The sequence below is a fragment of the Erinaceus europaeus genome, chromosome 12 (assembly GCF_950295315.1).
Source record: "Erinaceus europaeus chromosome 12, mEriEur2.1, whole genome shotgun sequence".
In the NCBI taxonomy this organism is placed as follows: Eukaryota; Metazoa; Chordata; class Mammalia; order Eulipotyphla; family Erinaceidae; genus Erinaceus; species Erinaceus europaeus.
The window spans coordinates 70,774,732-70,797,947 of NC_080173.1; the positions used below are offsets into that span (position 1 = coordinate 70,774,732).

At 52.7% G+C, this 23,216-nt stretch overlaps 1 protein-coding gene across 1 annotated transcript in view; it reads right to left on the reverse strand.

Annotated features, from left to right (window-relative positions):
- TMEM132E (transmembrane protein 132E) overlaps positions 1–21,073 on the reverse strand; it is a 60,206-nt gene extending 39,133 nt beyond the window's left edge. Inside the window, exon 1 of the mRNA XM_016185490.2 lies at positions 19,368–21,073. Coding sequence (XP_016040976.1) covers positions 19,368–19,434 — 67 coding nt within the window. The 5' untranslated portion in view covers positions 19,435–21,073. The remainder of the gene's footprint in view (positions 1–19,367) is intronic.
- Positions 21,074–23,216: the final 2,143 nt, after the last annotated feature.

Genomic DNA, 23,216 nt, shown 5'->3' on the forward strand with positions numbered 1-23,216 from the left:
CTCATATGGAAGCCAGGGCCTTGATCCCAGGTCCACATACGGCAAAGTGTACAGTCTATCAGGTGAGCCATTTTCTGGCCCTTTATCTTTTTTTTCCCTAGACTTACGCCAACAACCCTATGAACCCCACTCCTGCTGTATCTCACAAGTTGTTGGACATTTAATCTTCCATCTGGCTTCCTCTCTCTCTGTTTCTCCTCAGGACATGTCAGAGCTTGGACAGTGATACTTACATCTGCCTGGATGGCAACACAGCACATATCCCCGGGATCTGGGATGGTGAGTCCATACTGGGACAATGAAGTCTGGCTACACAGAGCATCAAATGTTGTGATGCTGAGGCTGAGCTCCAGCATCAGGGCTGGGTTCTGGGTGCCCTGCTGCACCTACCTTGTTACAGGTAGGGTGGAGGCTCAGAACTGCTGCATCACTCTTCTCTCCTCTACCCCTGGTCCCCCCACCCCCAGAAATCCTGAGCTGCTAGGTCAGAATCAGGTCTTTCAGGCTCATGCTGAGTGCAGGCTCCCCAACTTGGGGAGAAGGTGATTGCACATTTGTTAACAATTATTCACTTAATTGGGCTCCAATTAAATCGGAGAGAAAGCGGAGGGCTGTGTCTGTGTTTGTTCTCCTCCTTCTGCACATCAGAGGGAGTGCAGAGAGGATGACAAATGGGCTTTATCTCACCAGGAACAATTCTGCCTTCTGTCAGGGGTGGGCTGAGTTGTCCTCGGGGCCGGGTGTAGACCCACCTGCCACCTCAGAGCTTTTTCCATGCCTGCATTTCGGGGCGGGGTGCTGGGCTCATTCAAATGGCCAGGCAAAAGACAAATCTCCTGGGCTTCATCCCCACTGGGAAACTATGTGGGGTCCCAGGGAATGGGAGGTCAGAATAATAAAGAAACTGATCTCCAGTAAGCAGCAGCACCCCCACCCTGTCAATGGCAGAGTAAGCTGCTTCTGGGACGGATGCAGTGAACTAAGTGCTTGCTACATTGGCTCACTGGAGGTGTCTCCAGGGCTGCTGTAGGGTGATAGGGGGCAGGTGGGACAGATGGACCTCAGGGATCCATGTCCACACGACTAATGCATTTCCTCAGCCAAACAACTGAGAAAGAAAATTGCTGATTGAATCCAGTTCGTGAAATCTCAGAAAGGGAAACTGAGGTCCAGGAGGGAGGAGACACTTGCTCAAGGCCACACCATTATTTTAGGGGCAAGCCACTAAGATCCAGATCTCCTGACCCTGCCTGCCCCCCCACACACACACACATACACCCCACAGGTGGTAGGTGGCGAAGTTCTGTGGACAGGAAGTGAGCAGAGAGGTCTGGGTGGAGACTATGGTTGAAAGATGAGTTAGGTGAGTCTCACTGAGACGCCTCCCTGGAATGGATGGGGGCCTTCTATCTCTAGTGTCTGAGCCTCTAGAAGTGCCCCTCTCTGGTCCACACTTAACAGAGGTCAAGAGGTCATGATGGCAGCCAGGGGTAGAAGTGGGATTCATGTTCTCTGGTGTGGGATGCTGCCCCAGCTGTCCATCTGCCTGGGTGTCCTAGCCATAGAAATCCAGGCCCAGGTCTGGGGGCCCTGGCCACAGAGCACCTCAAAAGGGCCATATTTGCAAAAGGAAACATACCCTTGGTGTCTGGTACCCAGCAAAGCTCTGCAGATGAGAGTGAGTGCTTGATTTAGTCAATGAAGTAGACTTCAGTGTAGGAGTCAGAATCCAAATTTCTAGCTTGGGGTTCACTTAGGTGACAGAGCTCTCTGTCAGGTAGCTGGCAGTGGAGCAAGAACAGGTAAGATCTGAGGGACTTTGAGTGTCTCCTGAAGTTCTGTCCATGCTGAACCCCTGTATGAGGGTGGGGAAATAGCCAGTCTCTCATGAGAGACCTCTACTCCAATAAGACAGTCTACTTGGGAGGATCTTTGACCTCAGGATGGACATGAACTGTCCCCCCCCAAAGTCCCCAGTTTGGAAGGGTGCAGGGTAAGGGAAGGGTGCTGCTGCCCCAGGGACTCCCTGTCTGGTGTGGGAGGCACCCTGTTGAGCAGGCACCTACCTGCTTGAGAGAGGTGGCAGGACTAGGTGTGGAGCTGGAGCTCAGGGCCCCCTGTCTGGGTGCCAGGAGCCAGAGCCACGATGGCAGGAGAAGAACCATTAACATTCCGGTCAGGCAGCTGACCGCTGAGTTATTATTATTTCTTCCTTTCTTTTTGAGTTACTTAGAGCAATTTACAGAAATCATTTAGGGGCTGTTTAGGGAGAAGAAAAAAGCTGGGGACTTTTCAAGGCAGGGCCCAGGGATAGTTTTATGCAGATCAGCTTTGTGGGGGTCTGGGGAGGGAGAATGTGCATCCCTCAGACTGTGGGAGGGGCAGGGACAGAGGGCCTGATGGAATCTGCTGTCACACACCTGGCTGGGGGGCTGGGAGGCAGCCCAGGAGCCTGGGAATTGGCAATAGGCTGGATGGGGGCTGTGTGCAGAGGGCTGGCACCTGGGAGGAGCTGGCCACCATGCTTTGGCTTCCACTTTTGTAATTGGGCTGCATACATGGGTGATTTGAAGGCAATGAGGCCAAGCTGAATGGGTGTGTCCTGTCTTCCATGGGGGCTGGAGGCCCTGGCACCTACCTAGAGATACTGGGTCAAGAGGTCAGGGTTCCTAGGAGTGGGAGACACCATTTCTGGAGCCAGAGACCCTCCTCTGCCTCTTCCTGTGTGTGACCTGTTTCCCTTCCCAAGCCTCCATGTCCTCATCCACACATAGGGGTTATTTGCTGCAGTAGAAGAAATCACTTCTAGCCACCACTCTCACCACCACCAGAGCACTGCTCAGCTCTGGCTTCTGGTGGTGTGGGGGACTGAACCTGGGATTTTGGACCCTCAGGCATGACAGTCTCTTTGCATAACCACTTGGCTAACTACCTCTGCTCCTTTTCTTTTTTTAAAGATTTATTTTAATGAGGGAAATAGATGTCAGAGGGAAATAGATCTCAGCTCTTGTGCTGGGAACTGAATCCAGGACTTCAGAGCCTCAGGCACTAAAGTCTAACACTGGATAAGACATGAATGTCTTTCACTAGGTTGAAATAAGAGACCTGCACTGTATCTTGAGAGATACAGGACATTCTCTCTCTCTCTCTCTCTCTCTCTCTCTCTCTCTCTCAGTCACACATTCACAGTTGTGATAGGAAAGAAAAACAGTGAGTTCCAAGGAAAGAATAACGGCAAGAAATAAAGTTCAGTTGCCTAGGAGCCAGACAGTGGCATAGCCAGTTAGACACATTTGTCACCATGTGCAAGGACCCAAGTTCAAGCCCCTGGTCCCACCTGGAGGGGTGAAACTTCACGAGCAGTGAAGCAGTGCTGCAGGTATCTCATTTTCTCTCACTCTCTATCTTCCCCTCCCCTCTCAGTTTCTCTCTGTCCTATCAAATAAAAGAAAGAAAAAAAAAGGTAAAATGACTGCCAGGAACAGTGAGTTCATTCTGTAGCCACTGAGGCCCAGAAATAACCTTGTTGTCAATAAAAAAGAGGAAAATAAAAGAAGAAGGAAGAAAAGAAAAAAGAAAAAGAAATTTTAAAAGAGACCATTAGCACATTTTGCAAAGCCTTTGACATAGCTCATGCTTTATTATGTTTGTGACATGACATTGGCGTTGGGTCTGATTGCTCTAAATACACACCTGTCTATCTAGACATTCTTCCAGATGCAGACCCTGCAGGGTGAGAGCATCCCTATCAGTGACTGAAGGTCCCCCCAGAGACTGAAGGTCTGACTGCACCCCCTACATCTAACACCTTCATGCAAAATAACTGAAGACACACGAACAAGCCTACTGGCTGGGAGTAAGGAAGCTGGGCCTCAGGCCTGGCTATGTGAGCTAGTCTTTAATCTTCCAGACAGGATGAGAGGGGCCTAAAGCTCCCATCTAACCCCATTCCAAGCTTCTGTGACTTTACGAAGCTGCACCTCTTTGCCCCCTTCCAGAGAGTGTTCAGATAGCTATCAGAACCCTCACAAGGAGCACTGTACAGCACTGGCCCCAGGCAGGCACCTGCCTCTCTGCTCCTTTTGATGGTACTGGGTCCGAGAGGTGAGTAGAGCATCTCTTGTCTATCGCACAGCTGTGTGGTGCTGCAGTTTAACCCACACCAGCTCATGAAAATGCCCTGACCCGAAACGCAAATGCTCTTTGTCGTTAGCCCACTTTTACAGGTAAAACCAACACTTAGGGAACAGAAGTGACTCCCCTGCCTACCCCGGGGTGTTATCAGAGCTGATGTTCCCTAACTGCTGAGCCATACTCCTTCCCGAATGTCAAGAGCCAGGCACTCAGGGCTCTGTAATTTTTCTTTTTCTTTTTTTTTAATATTTATTTATTTATTCCCTTTTGTTGCCCTTGTTGTAGTTATTATTGTTGTTGTTACTGATGTTGTCACTGTTGGATAGGACAGAGAGAAATGGGGAGAGGAGGGGAAACAGAGCGGGGTGTGGGGAGAAAGATAGACACCTGCAGGCCTGCTTCACTGCCTGTGAAGCGACTCCTCTGCAGGTGGGGAGCCGGGGGCTCGAACCGAGGGCTCTGTAACTTTTCTCATTGTTGGTATGCATGAGACCCCTTCTGTTTCATTTGGTTTAAATCCCCCCTGCTTAACACTATTCTATTTACATAACCACTTCATTCTATTTACATAACCACTGTTAACAAGTTCCACCCTCCCTCCAGGGCATTTGTGGTTCAGTGATAGGATTCTCACCTAATCTGCCCCCTCTTTGTCACACTCTGATTTTTACCAGTCACTTTTCTCTCCACCCTCTCTATGTCACATCCTGTTTCCACCTTACTTGACAAGTATATATAAAGACAGCATTGTGAGTTTTACAGTTATGTACTTTGAGTTTAACTTAGCTCGTCTTAGATTGTGTTGCGTCCTGCATGAATAAAGAGATACTGCCTACAGCTCAACCATGAGTCCCTGGTCGTCTGTTACCTGCCCGTGAAGCCAGCCCATTGAAAACAACATCTCATGGCCACGGCGTACAGCTGGGGCCAAACTCACCAGCTCAGACAGAAGTTATCGGCAGCTGCTATAAGAGAACAGCAAGCCACACCTGTCCTTCTCCAAAGCCCAGGTGAGGTCTTTCTCTGCTCCCTGCACCTTTGCTGTCCAAGGCACCAATTACATGGCAGCTGCCTGCACCCTTGCCCCTCGCCAGCTGGCAACCTATCTTCCCTGCTGCCTGCCCAGTGTTTGTCATGGTGCTCAGTGTGGGGCAGGCATCTGAAGACATGTGTTGTAGGCACCCTCTACTGGGCTCTGGCTACCACCATACCACGGATCCAGCAACATTGTAGGTAGTAACTCATTCACTGCAACAATCCTATGAGCAAGGTGCTCTTACTATCCCATTCTGTAGACATGGAAATGGATCCACAGAGCAATGAAGTGAGTTTTCTTAAACCATTTTACTTATGGTAAATGAGTATATGAATGGAAGAAAAAAGGAATAAATGTCTCCCTCTGGTCCCTGCTCCTTGAGTGGAAAGGATGAAAGGATGAAGAGGGAGGATGCTTTCATTCATTCATTCATTCTTCAGATCCGTACTGAACATCTCCCCTGAGCCAGGCAAGGGTCCAGGTTTTGGGAGTCCAGGAGTGAACAACACATGAGGCCTCTGATCTCTGGGGCTTCCATTCCGACAAAGGGGGGCATTAGTCTATGGACAAGGGGACACACAACTGCACGGCATGCTGGGCAAAGAACAGAGCAGGGTGAGAGGTACACAGGGAGGTCACTCTGGCACACTGCATTTGAGGGGAGGCTTGGGCAGGGAGTGGGGTGACTCATGCTTACTGGGGAAGGATGAGACAGAGGGCAGAAGACCTAGCTTGTTTGAGGACAACACAGAGGGCAGTGTGGCCCAGCTGAGCTGCTCAGAGTGGGGCAGAGAGTCAGTGCTGGGAAAAGGCACAGATCATGCTGACTTGCACAGCCACGGGATGGACATGCTTCCCCTTGGAATCAGGTGATTTCTGAGCAACAGGGTGACTTTATTTGACTTGTGTTTAGGGATGTTCTGACAGGAAAGAAAAGGAAGGGACTTTGCAAAGCAGCTGAGAGCTATAGCTTCACAGACAGTAGCCAGAGGGCACCCCCCCCCAGGCCAAAAGGAGTAGGGTCAGGGATCAGGAGGAGCTGAGAAAGCTCCCAGCAGGGCAGGCAGCGCTGTCCTAGAATGATGGCAGAAAGGAGGAGTCCTTTTAAAATATAATTTTATTGATAAAATGGAAATATTGACAAGACCATAGGATAAGAGGGGTACATTTTCACATAATGTCCACCCCCAGAGCTCGATATCCAATCCCCTCCCTTGAAAGTTTTCCTATTTTTTATCTCTCTGGGAGTATGGACCCAGGGTCATTATGGGGTACAGAAGGTGGAAGGTCTGGCTTCTGTAATTGCTTCCCCTCTAAACATGGGCATTGGTAGGTTGATCCATACTCCCAGTCTGTCTCTCTCTTTCCCCAGTGGGGCAGGTGTCTGGGGAGGCAGGGCTCTGGAAAATACAAAAGAAGGAGAAGGAGAAGGAGAAGGAGAAGGAGAAGGAGAAGGAGAAGGAGAAGGAGAAGGAGAAGACGAAGGAAGGGGAAGAAGAAGGGGAAGAAGGAGGAAGAGGAGAAGAAAAAGGAGAAGACGAACATAAGGAAGAGGAGGATAAGACAGAGATGGGGGGTTGAGGCTAACCCTGTGAACACACAGATATTAACCATCTGCAAGCCAAAGAGAGAACTCATAGGAAAAACAAATCTTGCAGAAAATGTGATCTCAGGCCTCTTCCATACTTGTGAGAAAATAAATTCCTGTTGTTAATGAAAGAAATAAAGGAAGGAAGGAAGGAAAAGTAAGAAAGGAGGGGTCCTGGCTCACCAGGCCCCCGGACAATGACCCTGCTGACAGAGCACTGGGTAGGGGAGCACGTGGTCTTTGCCACACCAGAGTGGCAGCCCCTCACCACCTGCAACAATGGAATCACAGAAACAGAGCTGGAGAGAGCTGAGCAGTGCTGGGAGCACCCATCACATAGGGCACTGCAAAGATTACACACAAAAACATCCAAAAAAGAACATAGCAGATCTCATTAATCATTTTTATATGGATTGTACTTTGAAATAAACACCTTTGGGGGTAATTGGTTAAATTGTATCATTAAAATGTATTTTAATAACCTGTTTTGTGTATTTTTCCCTTCCCTTTTTCTTTGTGACAACTGGAAAGATTTAAATTAAATTATGTCAGGTTTCCAGTGGGACAGTGTGGACCCAACCTAGCAACCTTGATTTCAGAGACAGGGAGAGCTGACTCCAGAGAGAAGAGGGGCTGTTTCCAGGGTGCTCAGCTAGCTCTGAGCTTGGCACAGAAGACAGACCCCTGTTGGAGGAAGAACAAGATGGGTGGGGTCCCTTGGGGTGGATGGCGTTGTCTGAGACAACCCCTAAGGAGGAAAGCTGGGTGACACTGGTCAGGGATCTGAGTTCTGGTAGCACCCTGTCCCTTGCCCCCTAAGCCCTTACAAAGTGGGTCTGTTCTGTTTTCTGGTGTTTGTAGAAGAAGAATCAGAGCCTGAGGAATGAGAGGAGGTAGCTGGGGACATGGTCTCTGTTTCCTTCCTGCACCATAGCTGGCCTTCAAGGAGGCTTGGGCTCTATCTAGTTGGAACCCCACCCCCAAGCCCCCATCCCTGGGCCTACCTACTATGGCAGTGGCATCGAGCTTTTCACTGCCAGATGCAAATATTGGGATGCTGTGGCCTCACCACTGGAGCGTGACCACAGCATTGTGGCAGGGGCCAGTCACTACACCCAGGATTGCCTCCTTTGTGTCTGGCAGATGGGGCACTGAGGGTGGGGTGGGGGGTGCCTGTGGCTGCTTTCCTGGGAGAGGAAGAAGGGGGAAAGGCAAGGGAGAGAAGGGCAGGCAGCTGGCCACTGCTGTTTTTACAGAACAAGTAGCATGTTGCTAGGAGGTATCAAGGATATATATATTTATCAGCCCCCAAACAAAACCAAAGGGAAAATCCAACCACCAGAAAACAGCTCTCCGGGAAGTCTTTGGCACTGTGTTGAGACGTGCTTCCCGGCAGCAAGGCCTGGCTCAGGCAAGGACAGAAGGAGACAAATGGACTGACAAGCCAGCTGGGCCTCTCCAGCCCGCACACAGGTTTTGTTCTGGGCACTTTCACACATGCTTGGGGATCTCAGTGTGGCAGCCGTGAGCTAGCCTGAGAGGGTGGATGTTGTCACTCCCAGCCGATAGGTGGGGAGGCGAAGGCTGGGAAGATGAAATGGGCAAGTGTCTCTAGTTAATCTGCAGCAGGATGGGGATTCAGACCTATAAACCTATGGTGGCATTCACTGGAAATGCACACTTGATGCTCTCTTCTGAAGGTTTACAATGGTCTGAGGGTTGATGGGAAATATCTTTGGGTGGATCTGACCCTGACCTCTGGCTACCAGGGGATCAGGGAGAGGAGGGAAGCTGGGCTTTTATTAAAAAAACTGAGGGCTGGGCTGAGCAGTGGCATATCCAGTTGAGTATACACATTACCATATACAAGCTCTGGGCTCAAGTCTCAAAACCCCACTTGCAAGAGGGGAAGCTTCATGAGTAGTGAAGCAATGCTGTGGGTGTCTTTCTTTCTCTCTATCTCTGTGAGTGATGGATTCATTGTGCAGGTACCAAGCCACAGTGATAACCCTAGTGGCCACAGAAAATCAAACCAAACCATACCAAGCAGTACGTGTGCATACACACACACACACACACACACACACACACACACACACACATATGCCAGGACTACGAATCTTTTAGTCCTGGCACCGAACCCCACCCAGCTTATTTCTAGGCACTCATCTAAATATTTGACAAAACACTGACTTAACCAACCATCAGTAACCCTGCATGTTGGGTACTTCTATAATCATTTGCAAATGAGGTGATGGAGGCATGAAGTGGTTAGGTAACTTGCCCTGAATCAGACAAGAAGTCTGACTTTAGAGTCCAGGGCAAGACAAGAGTGTTAGTGGAGAGGAAAAGCAGTGAGAACCAGGATGGAACTGAAACACAACAGAGGAAAGAGACGACTCCAAGGAAACGATTCCTGTTGCCCTGCACAGAATGCTTGCTGTACATGGCAGGTGCTCAGTTATTTATTTTTTATTTTATGTTTTATTTGCAATAAATATTAGGTTATAAGATTGTAGTATAGAGTTACACAAGTCTTAGAAACAGTTTGCTTGCTCCTGTTTCTTTTTTTTTTTCCTTCAAGTTGATATGTATCAGTTCTCTAGAGTCCACATAAGAGTGAAACCATTGGTACTTGTCTTTCATCTCTTTACTTATTTTGCTAAGCACAATCACCTCTAGTTCCATCCATTTTGTCCCAAAGGGCATAATATCATTTTTTTAAATTAAGTGCTCAGTTATTAAGATGACTGGGTGGTTCTAAAGCCACTCTAGAGCAGGCCCTGGCCAGTGGTGGAGGGATTCCCAGGCAGGCAGGCTTATGTGGCCTAGTGGGGGAGTCCTGCTCTCCCTGCCTCTGCTTCTTCCTCTCACCACTTTCCCCTGCCCAGCCTCCTTCCCCCAGCACTCCAGACCTCTCATGCACAGGAGCTGGCGGCTGGTTTTTCTCCTGCCGTGAACAGCCACAGAAAATTGAGATCATTTCTCTGCTGTGTTGGCAGCTGAGAAAATGGCAATTTTTCCCATTTCTATCCCAAGAGTTCCTTCCTATTGGACAAAGGGCCCCGAGTCAGTCTCTCTCCAGGAGGGACAGGCAAGGGCAGAGTGTGGGCCATCTTCTTGACTCAGAGGAGTGAGTCTTAGTGGTCATAGGGTGGTGGGTCTGCTGGATGGAGGAGGAGCCCTTCAATGATCCCTTGCAGATGTAAAGTAGGGGCCGGCAGAGAGATCAGAGCTTCGTGTAACCTTGAGTTACTGTGGGGTGCCCAGGAAGCTAGGGAACTTAGGTATAGCATGCTGTGGATACCAGAGCCTGCAGGTCTTCTGGAGGTCCCATTCCAGAGATAGGACTGTCCAGATGAAGGCATAGGAGCCCCCTTTCCCCCAGGAGCAAATGCTTTGTACAGGTAGAGTTTAAAGATCATCCTCTGCTGGAGAAAGCAAAGACTGCTGAGCATTCTAAATTCCACAGCAGACAAGAGGACACTGACATTTAGTCTTCATCATGGAGGTGGTGATGGGGGTCTGAGTTAGGAAGGGCTGTAGAACCCTGGGGTAAGGGGAGGCCTCTGCTGCTGCTATAGTCTCTTCCCTACACACCCTGGTCCTGCCTCTGACTGCATGTCTGCGGACAGTGGGGAAGTGGCCACATACAGGATAGTGAGAGGCTAAGGGCTAAAGAGAGCAGACAGATCCCCCTTACTGTAACATGGGGTGGGGGGCTGCCCCTGAAGACTCTGTAAGCCAACAGCTGTAGGCAGCTGCTATCACACCTGCTCCAAAACCTGCTATGACTCTGCATTCTACTCAGCCCAAGAGCCAGTGTTCTTACAAGGGCCCTTCCTGCACCCCACCTTCCTCATCCCACATTGTGCTAGTTTTTCTGGCCTCCTTGTTGTTCCTTGACACATCAAGTTCATTGCTGCCTTGGGGCTGGTCTATCTTGTCTGCTTAATAACATGATGAAGTGAAATTCATTTGAAATACTGCACAGCCCCTCCAACACACTTGGCAACATTCTTGATTTCCTAAGGCCCCTTACCCTACTTCTCTTTCTTATTTTTCCTCAGCACTTGTTGCCTTCTAACATACTATGTAACTTATTTATTATATATATTTATTGTTTTTCTTTCTTTCTTTTGATAGGACAAAGGAAAATTGAGAGGGGGAGATAGAGAGGAAGTGAGACAGACACCTGCAGACTTGTTTCACCCATTGATCCTGCAGGTAGAGACAGGGCGGTGGGGTACTCAGTCTGGGTCCTTGTGCTTAAGCAGGTGCATGCCACCACCCAGCCCTCATGGCCCCATATATTCATTGTTTATTATCTCTTCTGCTCCTCTCTCCCAAGAATTCAGACACCAGGTGGGCAGGGATTTTTGCTGAAGTTACAGATTAAGTGTGAGTTCCTAGATTCCACATATGAGTAAAACCATCCTGTCACTGGTAGCTGTCCTTCAACTCATTTCACTTAGCATAACCACCAACTGAAAGACATGAATTTTCAGGGAAAAAACAAACAGAAATAAACTTTGTGTGAACTATGGTGGCTATGGTTGGGAGGTGGGAGGGTGGGGACACAGAACTTTGGTGGGTGTGGTGTGGTGTGGTGTGGTGGGTGTGGTATGGTGTGGTGGGTATGGTGTGGTGTGGTGTGGTGGGTGTGGTGTGGTGTGGTGTGGTGGGGTGAGTGTGGTGTGGTGTGGTGTGGTGGGGTGAGTGTGGTGTGGTGTGATGTGGTGTGAGTGTGGTGTGAGTGTGGTGTGGTGTGGTGTATGGTGTAGTGTGGTGGGTGTGGTGTGGTATGGTGGGTGGTGTGGTGGGTGTGGTGTGGTGTGGTGGGTGTGGTGTGGTGTGGTGTGATGTGGTGGGTGTGGTGTGGTGTGGTGTGGTGGGGTGAGTGTGGTGTGGTGTGGTGTGAGTGTGGTGTGGTGTGGTGTATGGTGTAGTGTGGTAGGTGTGGTGTGGTGTGGGTGTGGTGTGGTATGGTGGGTGGTGTGGTGGGTGTGGTGTGGTGTGGTGGGTGTGGTGTGGTGTGGTATGTGGTGTGGTGTGATGTGGTGGGTGTGGTGTGGTGTGTGGTGTGGTGTGTGGTGTGGTGGGTGTGGTGTGGTGTGGTGAGTGTGGTGGGTGTGGTGTGGTGAGTGTGGTGTGGTGTGGTGTGGTGTGGTGGGTGTGGTGTGGTGGGTGTGGTGTGGTGGGTGTGGTGTGGTGTGCTGTGGTGTGGGGTGTGTGGTGTGGTGTGTGGTGTGGTGAGTGTGGTGTGGTGTGGTGTGGTGGGTGTGGTGTGTTGTGCTGTGGTGTGGTGGGGTGTGTGGTGTGGTGTGTTGTGCTGTGGTGTGGTGGGGTGTGTGGTGTGGTGGGGTGTGGTGTGGTGTGGTGTGGGGTGGTGTGGGGTGGGGTGTGGTGTGATGTGGAACTGTAATCTTACAATCTGGCAAACTACGATTAGTCACCAATAAAATAATGTCTTGGAAAAAAAAATCAAAGTAAATAAAGCAAAAAGGTTCATGATTAAAACAAAAGAAGGGGATGCCAAGAACAGCACCTGATCCACACACAGTAAGCAATGACTGAATACTCGCTGAGGCCCATGTATGTGCACAAGTGCAGTTTTCACGAACCCATATGACAAAATCAGCACAGTCTCTCGTCTCCATGATTCTAGACAGAGACAGCTGCAGGAACACAGTGAGGAGGCTTCCAGGCTACTAGAGCTTGTGGCCAGCAAGGAAGGCAGGCAGGCAGCGCAGTCACAAATGGAACAGACTACGAATGAGTTGTGGGGGGTGGAATGGGGTGGGGAGAGATCTTTGTTCATCTGAGAACCAGGGTGGTCTTCCTGGAGGAAGTGTGGATATACTCCAGCCCGAAGGCTGAATAGTGGATAGGGTGGAAGAGTGTGCTAGTCAGAGGAACAGTGGTCATAGAGACTCTGAATGGAGAAGACCAGGTCTCCTTAAAAGGGACTGGAAGATGCATGGAGAGCAAGGGACTCATGATAAGCGGAGTGTCTGAGAGGTCGCTCACTGGGCAGGGTCTCTACATAACCACACAAGTGACTCAGGTTCAAGCCCCGGTATCACATGGGAGATGCAGTGACAATGGAGGAAGCTTCAGTTCTATCCCCTTCCTCCCATCTACCTGCCTGAGTGAAAAGACAGTTCTGAACAGCGAAATCTCACATGCGGAGGCACCAGCTCCTGGTGGTGGTGCTGGGGGAGCTGAGGGGAGGGATAAGACTGGAAAGGTGAGTGGGGTAGGCCTTGCCCAGATGTATGTGTCCTGTATATGTGTGTCTGTCTGCCCATGACAGTGTCTAATGCTTCTCTCCTGCATGTGTGACACTGAGACATGGTAAGAAGACCTCCAAGAGCACAGTCTAAGAGTTGACCCTAAGAGTTGGTGTGGCCAGAGCTGTGAGTCTAGGCTGAGCCTGCTATAAATGAGAGTGGCCTTCATCAGCACCCACTCTGAGAGTCAGGTGAGATCCAGACCCCTGAGACGTGCCTGCTTTCAAGGCTGCTAGGTGTGGCTCCGTGCTGCTGGCACCACTGGGCTATTCTCCCACCTGGACAAACCTGCTGCATCATCTACACTGAGCTGACAGAAATACACACTTCTGGTCCAGAGCAAACCCCTTTAGCATATCTGGGGGCCAGTGGCAGCAGAGAGGGAGGCCTACAAGGAGGATCCTGGCATCTCTGGCTACATCATCCCTCCTTATCAGACCTTTCCTCTGCAAGGGGACAGAGGCCATCTTGGAGAGCTGGGGTGGGCTCCTCCACTAGGCTGAGACCTCACCCACAATATGAGACTGAGGGACCCTTGTCTTACTGGGCTCTTCTGGCAGGTAAAAAAAAAAAAAGACATTTCTCCTTCTTACCTTAGCTCCCTCAGAAAGGTGAAGAGGTTGTCACTTAGTGTGACTGTGAAGGGCTATGCTTGAGGGTTGCCCACCACTGTAGAGGGACCCAGGGTGAAGGGGGTGCTGGTTACCTGCTTTATTTCAGGGTTTAGGTAAACTCTGTAGGGCTTAGGGCTACTCACATCTGGATACTGGGCTGGAGCTGAGTACCTGGACCACTCTGAGTGTCATTCACTCAGGTGACCACCAGCATGTCACTCTGCCAGTTCTAGGGCACCTGAGAAATGGCCCAAGATACAGAGGTGAACTGAGAAAGAAGCAGTAGCACACACCCTGCCCACTTCCCCCAATTCCCACTGTCCAGAACTGGTCATTCTGTCCCTGGATGCCCATGCTTATAGATTATAAAGGTCTGGGCAGGATTCCAGTAGGAAGGGGCTGAGTGTGTGAAGAAGCAGAACTGTCCAGAGGCAGATAATTACCTAGATAATTTAGGCTGGAAAAAAAAAAGAATTTTCTTCAACTACCTTTCCTACCACCACTCCACTTTTTTTTATTTTGCACATAATTATTCTTTCCTGCATTCACTCCTTCACGCAACAAGCACTGAATAATCCAGGTAATTGCTTCCATTTTCCACTTCATCCTGCTGGGTTGTCTGCTGGCCAGCAAGGCCTGGGCTAGAACTAGGAAGCTGGGAGGGGGAGAGAAGGAGATAATGAAAGCTGGGGCTCACAGCCTGTGTTCCCCAGACACAGCTTTTGGATTTCACTTCTCTTTGTCCTCCTCCCCCTTAGCCCCAGTCCCAAAGGACAAGTGCTGGGGCCCCTCAGAGGGATGATGTCCCTTCCCTACTGCTCCACCTTTGGGGACTGCTGGAGTATGGCACAGCCAGCTGAATAGATGAGGAGAAGGCCCACTTTTCATCTAAGAAGACAAATTAGTACAAAAGAAAAACAAAACAAAACAAACAACAGCAAAAACAACAACAACCTCCCACAACCGGTTTATTAATCTCTTATTAAAATTCTATTCCTAGCACTGCCAGGGAAGAAGTAGGAGGGACCTTGGGGGAAATGGATGGGAAAGACAGAGCATATCTACATGTTAACATCTGCCCTAGGCATTCTGGGAGAGAGACATGGGTGAGGGTAGGGGAAGGGAAGAGACAGAATGAGAGCTTGAAGGGGATTTGGTGGGTGCTGTCCCTCTCAGCAGAGAGCAGAACAGGCAGACACAGAGAGGGGGGTGACTTTTCTGTCAGTGACAAGTGAATATTTGAAGCCTGATTTCCTAGGGACTGATTTCAAAGAGCCTCAAATGTCAGAATCTGGTTTTTTCCCCCTTATCCCGTAACAGAATTTCAAACTCCTGAAAGGCAACCGAAGTGCAGGTCAGAGCCTCTGCCTGTTCCTTCTGTTGTACTTTCCAAGGCTTACTGACTTTACCTGTGATTGATTGTCCAAACTGCCTGGGTCCGAAGACCTCTGGGAGACTGGAAGAAGCTATGGGAGATGAGGCAGTGCCAGAGGAGGTGGAAACTCTGCCTAGAGCAGAATGCCCCTCGGTCCAGTGCTGTGGCTTGAGGACTGACTCCAGAACCAAGTGGCATCATGACAATGGACTGTCCCCTCCCTATCCGAGTGTCCCCTTCCTCACTCAGTCGAGCACTAGATATGGTGGCTCTGGGATCACTTTCACTTTCAGCACTGTTGCTGGACATTATTTTTGCAGAATAATCAAACCAGGCCTCTGCCCCTAATACACAGTCTCTGCATGGGCTGGTAGGCAGACCCTGGTGGCCAGAGCTGCTGTTTCTCAAGGTCTCAGCTCCTGCAGCCTTCCAAGCACCCACTTCCAGTCTCAGATCTGGCATCCTTCAGTCTCAGATGCCTGTGCCCCCAGGGAGGATGGAGAGATACCCAGCTCCTGTGCTGATACTGCAAAGTGCCTTACCACCCGCTGCTAAGCACAGATCTGTCCTCAGAATGGATTCCAATAAAGCTCATTTTCTGCCACCAAGTTTATAACACATCCCCACCTACTGGTCTTAAACATTAACAAGGCTGCGTTGTGGCAGAGGGCTGTGCTGCCAGGAGAAAGATGGGTGTGTGAGGGAGAAGCAGCAACATTCCTCATTCCCAGAAGCCAGGAAGTCCTCCCTCCCTCCTGCCCTGCTCCCCTTCCTTCCTTCCTCCCTCTCTGTTGTATCTTTCCTGTATTTCTGAGGGATGGCGGAGGGGGGGGGGAGAAGTGAGGCCACAAAACACAGGAGAAACTCAGAAGTGGGAGGATGCATGCCTTCGAGGTCATGGATTCAGACAACAGAGAAAGTGACATAACACCCTGTGGAGCTGTGCTCTGGCATGCACACCACTCTGGGGGGCACACACATCCCATGTCCACACTCAAAGGGTGTGGCATGGCCCTGCCTTGCACTCCTCCTGGTACTCTGCCTGCTCCTTCTTCCTCTCTTCTTTTGCTCCATGCCACAGTGCTCTTATTTCAACTGACACTGGGAAGAGCCCCCAGGCAGAGTTATCTTCCCAACTCATCCATTTATTCTGAGCACATATTACGTTTCAAGCATGAGGGCAACGGGAAAGAAGAGAACATGACTCCTTCCTGAAACACAGATATGTGGGGATCAGGAGGGGTTCACAAGTAAATATGCCCACAGACATATGCTGAGGAAAGGACCATGGTAGCAAAGAGAAAAAGGACCATGGTAGCAAAGAGGAAAATATTAAGGACTTAATGCTAGGGGGCTTAGGACTGCTATTATCAAGGGGATAATCTAGGCAGACTCTCTGGAGGAGGTGATGCTTGCACTGAATTTTGAAGGCTTGATAAAGATTTCTGGAAGAACTTTCAGATGCAAAAAGAAAGGTAGAACGTGTGAAGGTTGATGCCTCATAAGGCATGGGGGGTGGAGAGGGCAGTACTAATGAGATGAAGATATGGCTTGAGATAAGATTATGCAGGATAGTGGATGTGGGCTTTGGTGGGGGGGTACTTTTGCCTCTATATACAGTCTGGAACCAGGAAGGAAACTGAGTAGGGGACAAATACAATCAGCTCTTCAACAAGTTTAACCCTTCCAACTCACAACTTCCATTCAAAATGGAAGTGGAGCAGAGAACACACCTCCCCAGAGACCAGATGTGGCAATGCCTTTACAGATGTTCTCTAGCAGAAGTCTGGAGCCCAGGAAATGTTCAGGGTTCTGGCAGCAGTGAGAAGAGAAGGTAGGCCACAATGCTGGTGGAAGATGGGGAGCAGGAGGGAGGCAGCCCAAGGTCACACTGCCCCATGGCGCCAGCATCAGACAGAAACCCAGGCTATTTGGCTCCCAGTCTGGCTGTGTGGTCAGAAGCCTGCTGCCTTGGGAACCTTCCAGGGACAGGGGCATCTTCAAAAGCTAAGAAATGCCAACCAAGAACTAGCTTAAAGTGAGACTAAACCTATGTAACTAAACTATGTAACTGTTTCCTGATAGAGAGGAGTGTGTGTGTGTGTGTGTGTGTGTGTGTGTGTGTGTGTACACAAGAAACCTCCAGGAGTGAAGGGAGGATGGGCTGTTTTATTATTAATTTTTTTGGGGGTGGGGTGGTGGTGTCTAAGGGACTTTCTGTGATTCTGACCTTATTCATCAAGGAAGTCATCAAGCTTTGGGCCTTATTAGCCAATCTTGGGCCCCACACATGCAGGGACTGTGCTTAGCACTGGCTGTGTGGAGGGACAGAGAAAGATAAGTCCAGGGTTCTGTTTCCATCAGTCCACCATTCCAGGACTAGTCGGGTGCAGAGAAGACACATCTAAGAGGGAAATGAGGCAAGGGTTCAACCTCCCAGAGCAAATCCAGGACTGGTAAGGCTCCTAGCTGGAGCTGGGTCTAGGAGGTGGGATGGGGGAGAGTGTTATGGCCAGTGAGGGACTCCAGGAAAAGCTTTTTAATACCAGACTGAGATTAGAAAGGTGGGGACCTCATAAGAGCCCAGAGGTGGCCAGTGGTATGAGCCTGGCTTTGGGTAGGAAACCCCGGAAGCAAGATTCAGGAGCAGGAAGAACCAACCATACCTGGACCTAAGCTTGAACTGCCTCTTTTCATACTGAGCTCAGCCCAAACTCCCTGCTTTTTACCAAGTTGGGTGGGGTCAAAAGCACAGCCCTGCAGCCTAACTCCCTGTGCTCTGTCCATCCTATCTTCTACATGGAGATTTCTAGTTTCCAGATGCATCCTTTCTGCACCGACACCCTCCATTGCCCTAGCCATTCTTCTGATAAAGAGCTGAGGTTGACCATGTGTGTCTGATGAACTGAATGTAAAGCAGCCCCACACCCAGCCACTCCCTTCAGCCAGAAAGAACCAAGGCACCCATAGAGGGAGGCCGGGCTGCTTCCCCCTGCAGCCACACATGACTCCCACCCTCAGGCAGCAGGACCCTTCATTCCCATAGGCCATTCTTTCCATTATCCTTTCAACCTGGAGAACCAGCCTCGGTCTGGAGAAAGTCTGAGAACCTGGGTGCTCATGGAAGGCTTGGGCAGGTTCCTGGGCGGATATGGGCAGAAGCTGAACTGGACACATCAAGGGTCCTCCTCTAACAAGGAGAAAGCCCTGCTCAGAAGAACTGCCTAGCCCCTCTGAGTCCCTCTGCAGCTTGTCCATGTCTCCATGTGGAATAACAAGCCCTCATGTAACCCTGAGGAGCTGCACCTCAGGTGGACCGGTTTCCCCTTTGGGTAGGAGGTAGAGGGACTCCCCCCCTTCCATTCATTCCTCCTTTCTCCTCATCTGGAGGCTTATACCCCCCCACCCCTCACGCCCCCAGGTTAGCCAGCCCTGGCTTTTTGGAGCGCCCCCAGCTAGAAGCAGGCCCGCTGCAGCCTCCTCCCGTCTGATCCTACTCCCCACTCCAGGGAGGGGGGGATACTATTCAGCAACCCTCTGTCCCCTCCCCACACCCCCAAGGTCCCAATGCCAGAGCGCTCCAGCATGGTCCCTCCCTCTCCCACCCTTCTGCCGCTGAGCCCGGGGCAGCCCGGGGAGCAGACGCAACAGATTGCAGAAGGCGAGCGCCCACATTGCATACTGCGCCGCCGGCTCGGCGGCCCAAGCCAGGGCCAGCCCCTGGCCCGCGGGTTCCCTAAGCCGGCCATTGAGATGCAGCTCACAGGACGGCGGCGGGCGGGCTCCCGGACCCTGTCACTCCACTTCCCTTCCCGGAGAAGCGCAGCAGGAAGCCCTGCGGCTAGGCCCCGCACCGGCCTGCGAGCAGGGAGCCGCGGAAGTCACCACCCCGCCGCGCACCCTAGAAGCCCCCAGTTCCGCGGGCTGCGGCAGAAGGAGTGGCTGGAGGGCCCTCCGGGACGCGGTCTAGAGGATACCTCTAGATTCCCGAGGGCGCACGGCACGCCCCCACACTCTTGGATTGGGGTCCCCCTTTTTATGACCAGTAAAGAACTGGAGGGATACCAAACCCCCCCACACACACACCCTTTCCAGGGCCAGGATCGGTCCCCAGGGTGGGGCTCGCAACCTCTGCTCCCGTGGAAAGGCTTGGGGGGGGGCGGTTGAAGATAACTGGAGCGGCAGCCCGAGCTACCGAGCTGGTGTGTGTGTGTGTGTGTGTGTGTGTGTAGGGGCGGGCGCCCCCCTCCTTTCTTCAGTCTCCTCCGCGCCCCCTCCCGCGACGCCCGCTGTGTCCCCGCTCCCGACTCGGCGCCGCGACACTTACCGTGGGCGAGCAGCGCGGAGAGGCAGAGCAGGGCGGCGCCGCCGCGGCCCGGCAGCCAGGGGGCCATGGCAGAGGCGGGCTTGGGAGGGGGCCTTGGGGGCAGCAGTCGTCGACGACTTGGCCCCAGGCTGGGCTTAATTACATCCAACTCAGAGGGGCCTAGGCGCCCGGCTGTCTTCGCTAAGGCTTTGGGGGGTGAGGGGTGGGGTGCAGGGAGTGCAATTCTGGGACACTTTGAGGGGAGGGGGCGTCCGGAGCCCCGCGGGCTACACCCTCCTGGCTGGTGGGGGCGCAGCTCCGGGCGGGAGGAGCCTCCACCTCTCCGGGCTGGTGCTCCTGAAGGATCCGCTCTGCAAGGGGGGAGCAGCACGTGCGGTCCAGGGCGCGGTGGCCGTGGGCTCTTGGGAGCAGCCTGGCGCCAAGTGCAGGGTCCCTCAGCTCCGCATCCAGCTGGAACCCCGACTCGCTGGAGAGTGCAGCTTTGCAACGCCAGCTCGGATTCCTTCGGGTTCGCCTGTAACCTAGCGCGTAGCGCTTGGCGGCAGCTTCCTCGCTCTAGGCGCCCTGCAGCGGCTCCAGCATATAAAATCCCAGGCTAGGTGCAAATGACCGATTTCATTCGCCAAGAAAGAGAAAATCCAGCCAACTTTAATCCATCCGGAAAAGGAAAAGTTTCCGTGCAGCGCTGGGATCGGCGAAGCGGGTCGCCGCCACCACAGGCTACACTGGGACGCGATGCTCCGGGCGGCCGGCTGGCGGCTAGTCCCGTCGCAGCGCTCGCTCCAGGGCTCCAGCGCGCTGTCTCGTCTCGGCCAGGGCCCGGGCTCCACGCAGGCCGCCTCCTGGGGCAACCGCCCTGCGGCTGGGTAGAGGGTGGCGCGGTGGCAGCGGGCTGCCGGGTGGAGACTGGCTTGGAGAAGCGAGGGTGCCCGAGAGGCGGCTAATGCTCCCGACTCGAGCCCTGCCTGCCCGAGACGCAGACTCCAGCCTCCTGGCCGTCAGTCTCGGAGGACGTAGAGGGGCTCCGCCAGCCCTCTGTAGCTCCGAGCCGCCCTCCCCCTCTCCCGGGTCTCTCTGCCTGAGCTGAGAGAGGGGCTCGCTACTGTGCCTGGTTTCTCGCCTCCCCCCCGGGGAGGGAGGAGGGCTTCACAAACCTTGAACTTTTCCGGGGTTCAGAGTCTCCTGCGGCTCCTTCTCCCCATCTCCCCCTCCCTGCTTCCAAATGCCCGCCGGGGGTAGTCGGTGCAGAGGCGAGCTCGGGCACTCGCGCTCCCCGAGTCAGTTTGGGCTAGCGGAGCGGCGCGCCAGCTTGGGCTGCGGGTGGTAAGACGCGGGCGCCAAGCCAGGGGACTGGCCACCCGGGGCCCGCACAGCCCGCGCTGTCCGTGGTAGGGGAGGCAGCAGCTGGCGCCAGGGGGCCGAGCGGAGAGCAGGTGCCGGCAAGGGGGCCGGCTCCCCATGGACGTGCGCAGGGGGGAGAAGATGCAAGGAGCAAAAAGGAAGAGGAGGTGGGGGAGCCACAGTTGCACGAAGCCGCCGCCGCCGCCGCCGCCGCCGCCACCGCCGCCTGGGCTCTCGAGCCGGCTGCTCCGCCGTAAATGAATCGAGAGACACACACAACGCACCCTCCCGCCCTCCTCCCCCGGTCGGGACTCGGCGCCCACCCTGGCAGCCAGCAGCGGGCGCCCAGCCTGGCGCGCTCGCTCCCGCCCCTCCCTTCCCAGAGTCCCGTGGTCACGTGAGCCTGGAGCGCGCGGCCCACGACTCGCGCGCCACAGACCCCCCCCCCCCCAGCCTGCCCGAGCGCTCCCACCCCCCCAACCCCCGCCCACGTGTCCATTCTGCATTCCCGGCCCCGTGGCGCTCTGGGCTCCTTCCTGAGACTCGGGCCCGGGCAGCTCTAGCGGCTGCGCTCCACCAGGTTTCTGGTTGACGTTTGCTCCCCAGTGCAGGCTGGCGCTGGGGCGCGAGCCCGGCCGGCCCATGCTGTGGTGGCAGGGACATCTCTCCCCGCTAGACGCCACCGCAGCCTCCGAGGTCCCTTTCCTAAACGATGCAAGCTCCCAGCTGGAGGTGCTTCACAGCAACTCGCCAGAGGCGCTAGTAGGGACACCGACCTCCACCCCCAGGAGCCTGCCTGGGGATACAGGGTGGGATCCCGCCAGGCTTCAGCACCCAGCCCCAACCAGGCCACACAGGAGCTTTTGGGGGCTCAGGTCTCCTTGGAGATGCGTCAGGGAGGCAGCAGGGGGCAACTGGTGGGCAGGTGGGATGGGGGTGTCATTGGGTGCACAGGTTATGTTGCAGGCCTTTAGAGAAGTGTGGGCAGTGCCCGCCTTACACACTCGTACCTGGGCACCTGCAGGTGAGGTAGCAGGGGTAGCTGGGGGTCACTTTTTCCTACTTGGTCTACTAGAGTGCAGCCCAAATCAGACCCGACAAGTCAGCTGTCAACTGCCAAGCTTTGGATCAATGGCAATGATTTTATAGCATTGTTGGGCATTAATCCCCAACCCTCAGGGACCAGGTCTTGATCTCACTCTACTCTGTAGAGACAATGCCTTTGATACTGGGGACATATCTCCTATGAGGAGAATATAGATCCTGACAATGACTCTCCATGGCTCTGCATTCCATCAGACTGAGAATATGGAGCAAGGTGCTCAATCTCAGTCCCCCATCCAGCCCCAGCCCGACCCCCCCCCCCACTTGCCTGCATGAGTACTACATCTCTTGACCCTGTAAGTTTGCTTTTTATTCAGGAAGGTAGGTGGCATGCATGCTTTTTTTTTTTTTTTTTTTTTTGGAAAGGTTTGAATGGTTCTTTGGAAGCCTCCCTCCTCCCTGGCTGCTAGCTGCTGGGTGTTGCTGCCTCAGCCTCTAGTGGGGTCCCCTGAGGGTGGTGGTTCTCCTCCCTCCCCCATCCTATAGCTGCCTGGAGCTTAGAGGTGCAGCTTTGGGAAGGACTGGCTATTCCCTCCAAGGCTTGGGGGACAGAAGGGGCTGGAGTCATCAAACAGGATGATTCTCATTAGGCCCCTAATTCTTGATGGCAATTAATGTCACCGAAGGGCTTATTAACCTGCCCACTGAGAGAGGGAAGCCAGCAATCAGGCACTGTGTGGGGGAGATGGGAAAAGAAGCCTCTTCTGGGGATAGGAGGGCTCCAGATAGAAGAGGAGGAAAGCAGGGTGGAGTTTCTAGCCCTGCTCACCTGCCCAAACAGAAAGGCTGTGAGGCCTGGAAGAGTGAGTGCAGAGGAAAGGACCATGTTTGCTTTTCTGAGCTGACCACCCACTGCTCAGTGATATGAACAAGTCTCCCCTTGCCCACACATGTCTGGTGCTGACATGGGGTTTGAGATCTGGTAATTTCAGCCCTCTCTTGGCTTTCTCTAGAAACTGAGCCAGAGTTCTGGCTCTTTTTTCTACCTACCACCCCATCGGTGAAAGGAAAAATGGGCCTTCCTTTGCCCACTCAGTTCCTCTCCTGATTCTCTCCCAGCCCTTCACCACAACATGGTGACTGAGCCATTATTTCCAGCGTGCAACACACATCTAGGCTTGCCATCATGGAACTTGCATTCAAGCTGATACTTGGTGACAGCTGTGATACATGTGTGTGATATGTACAGCTTTGCTCACTTTGGGGAGGAGAATGAGGCCCCAGGTGAGGAAGGTGGGTAGGGGCAGCTTGCTCTCTCTAGAGAATGCAATTTTGGGCTTTTCTGGTACCTCCTACTTGGATTTACACTTCATGGACAGAAAGTCTTCAGTCTGGTGAGTGTGTCTAATCATTTTTGATCTCCCAAATGGTGCCATTTGGAGATCTCCCTCACTGCCTGATAGA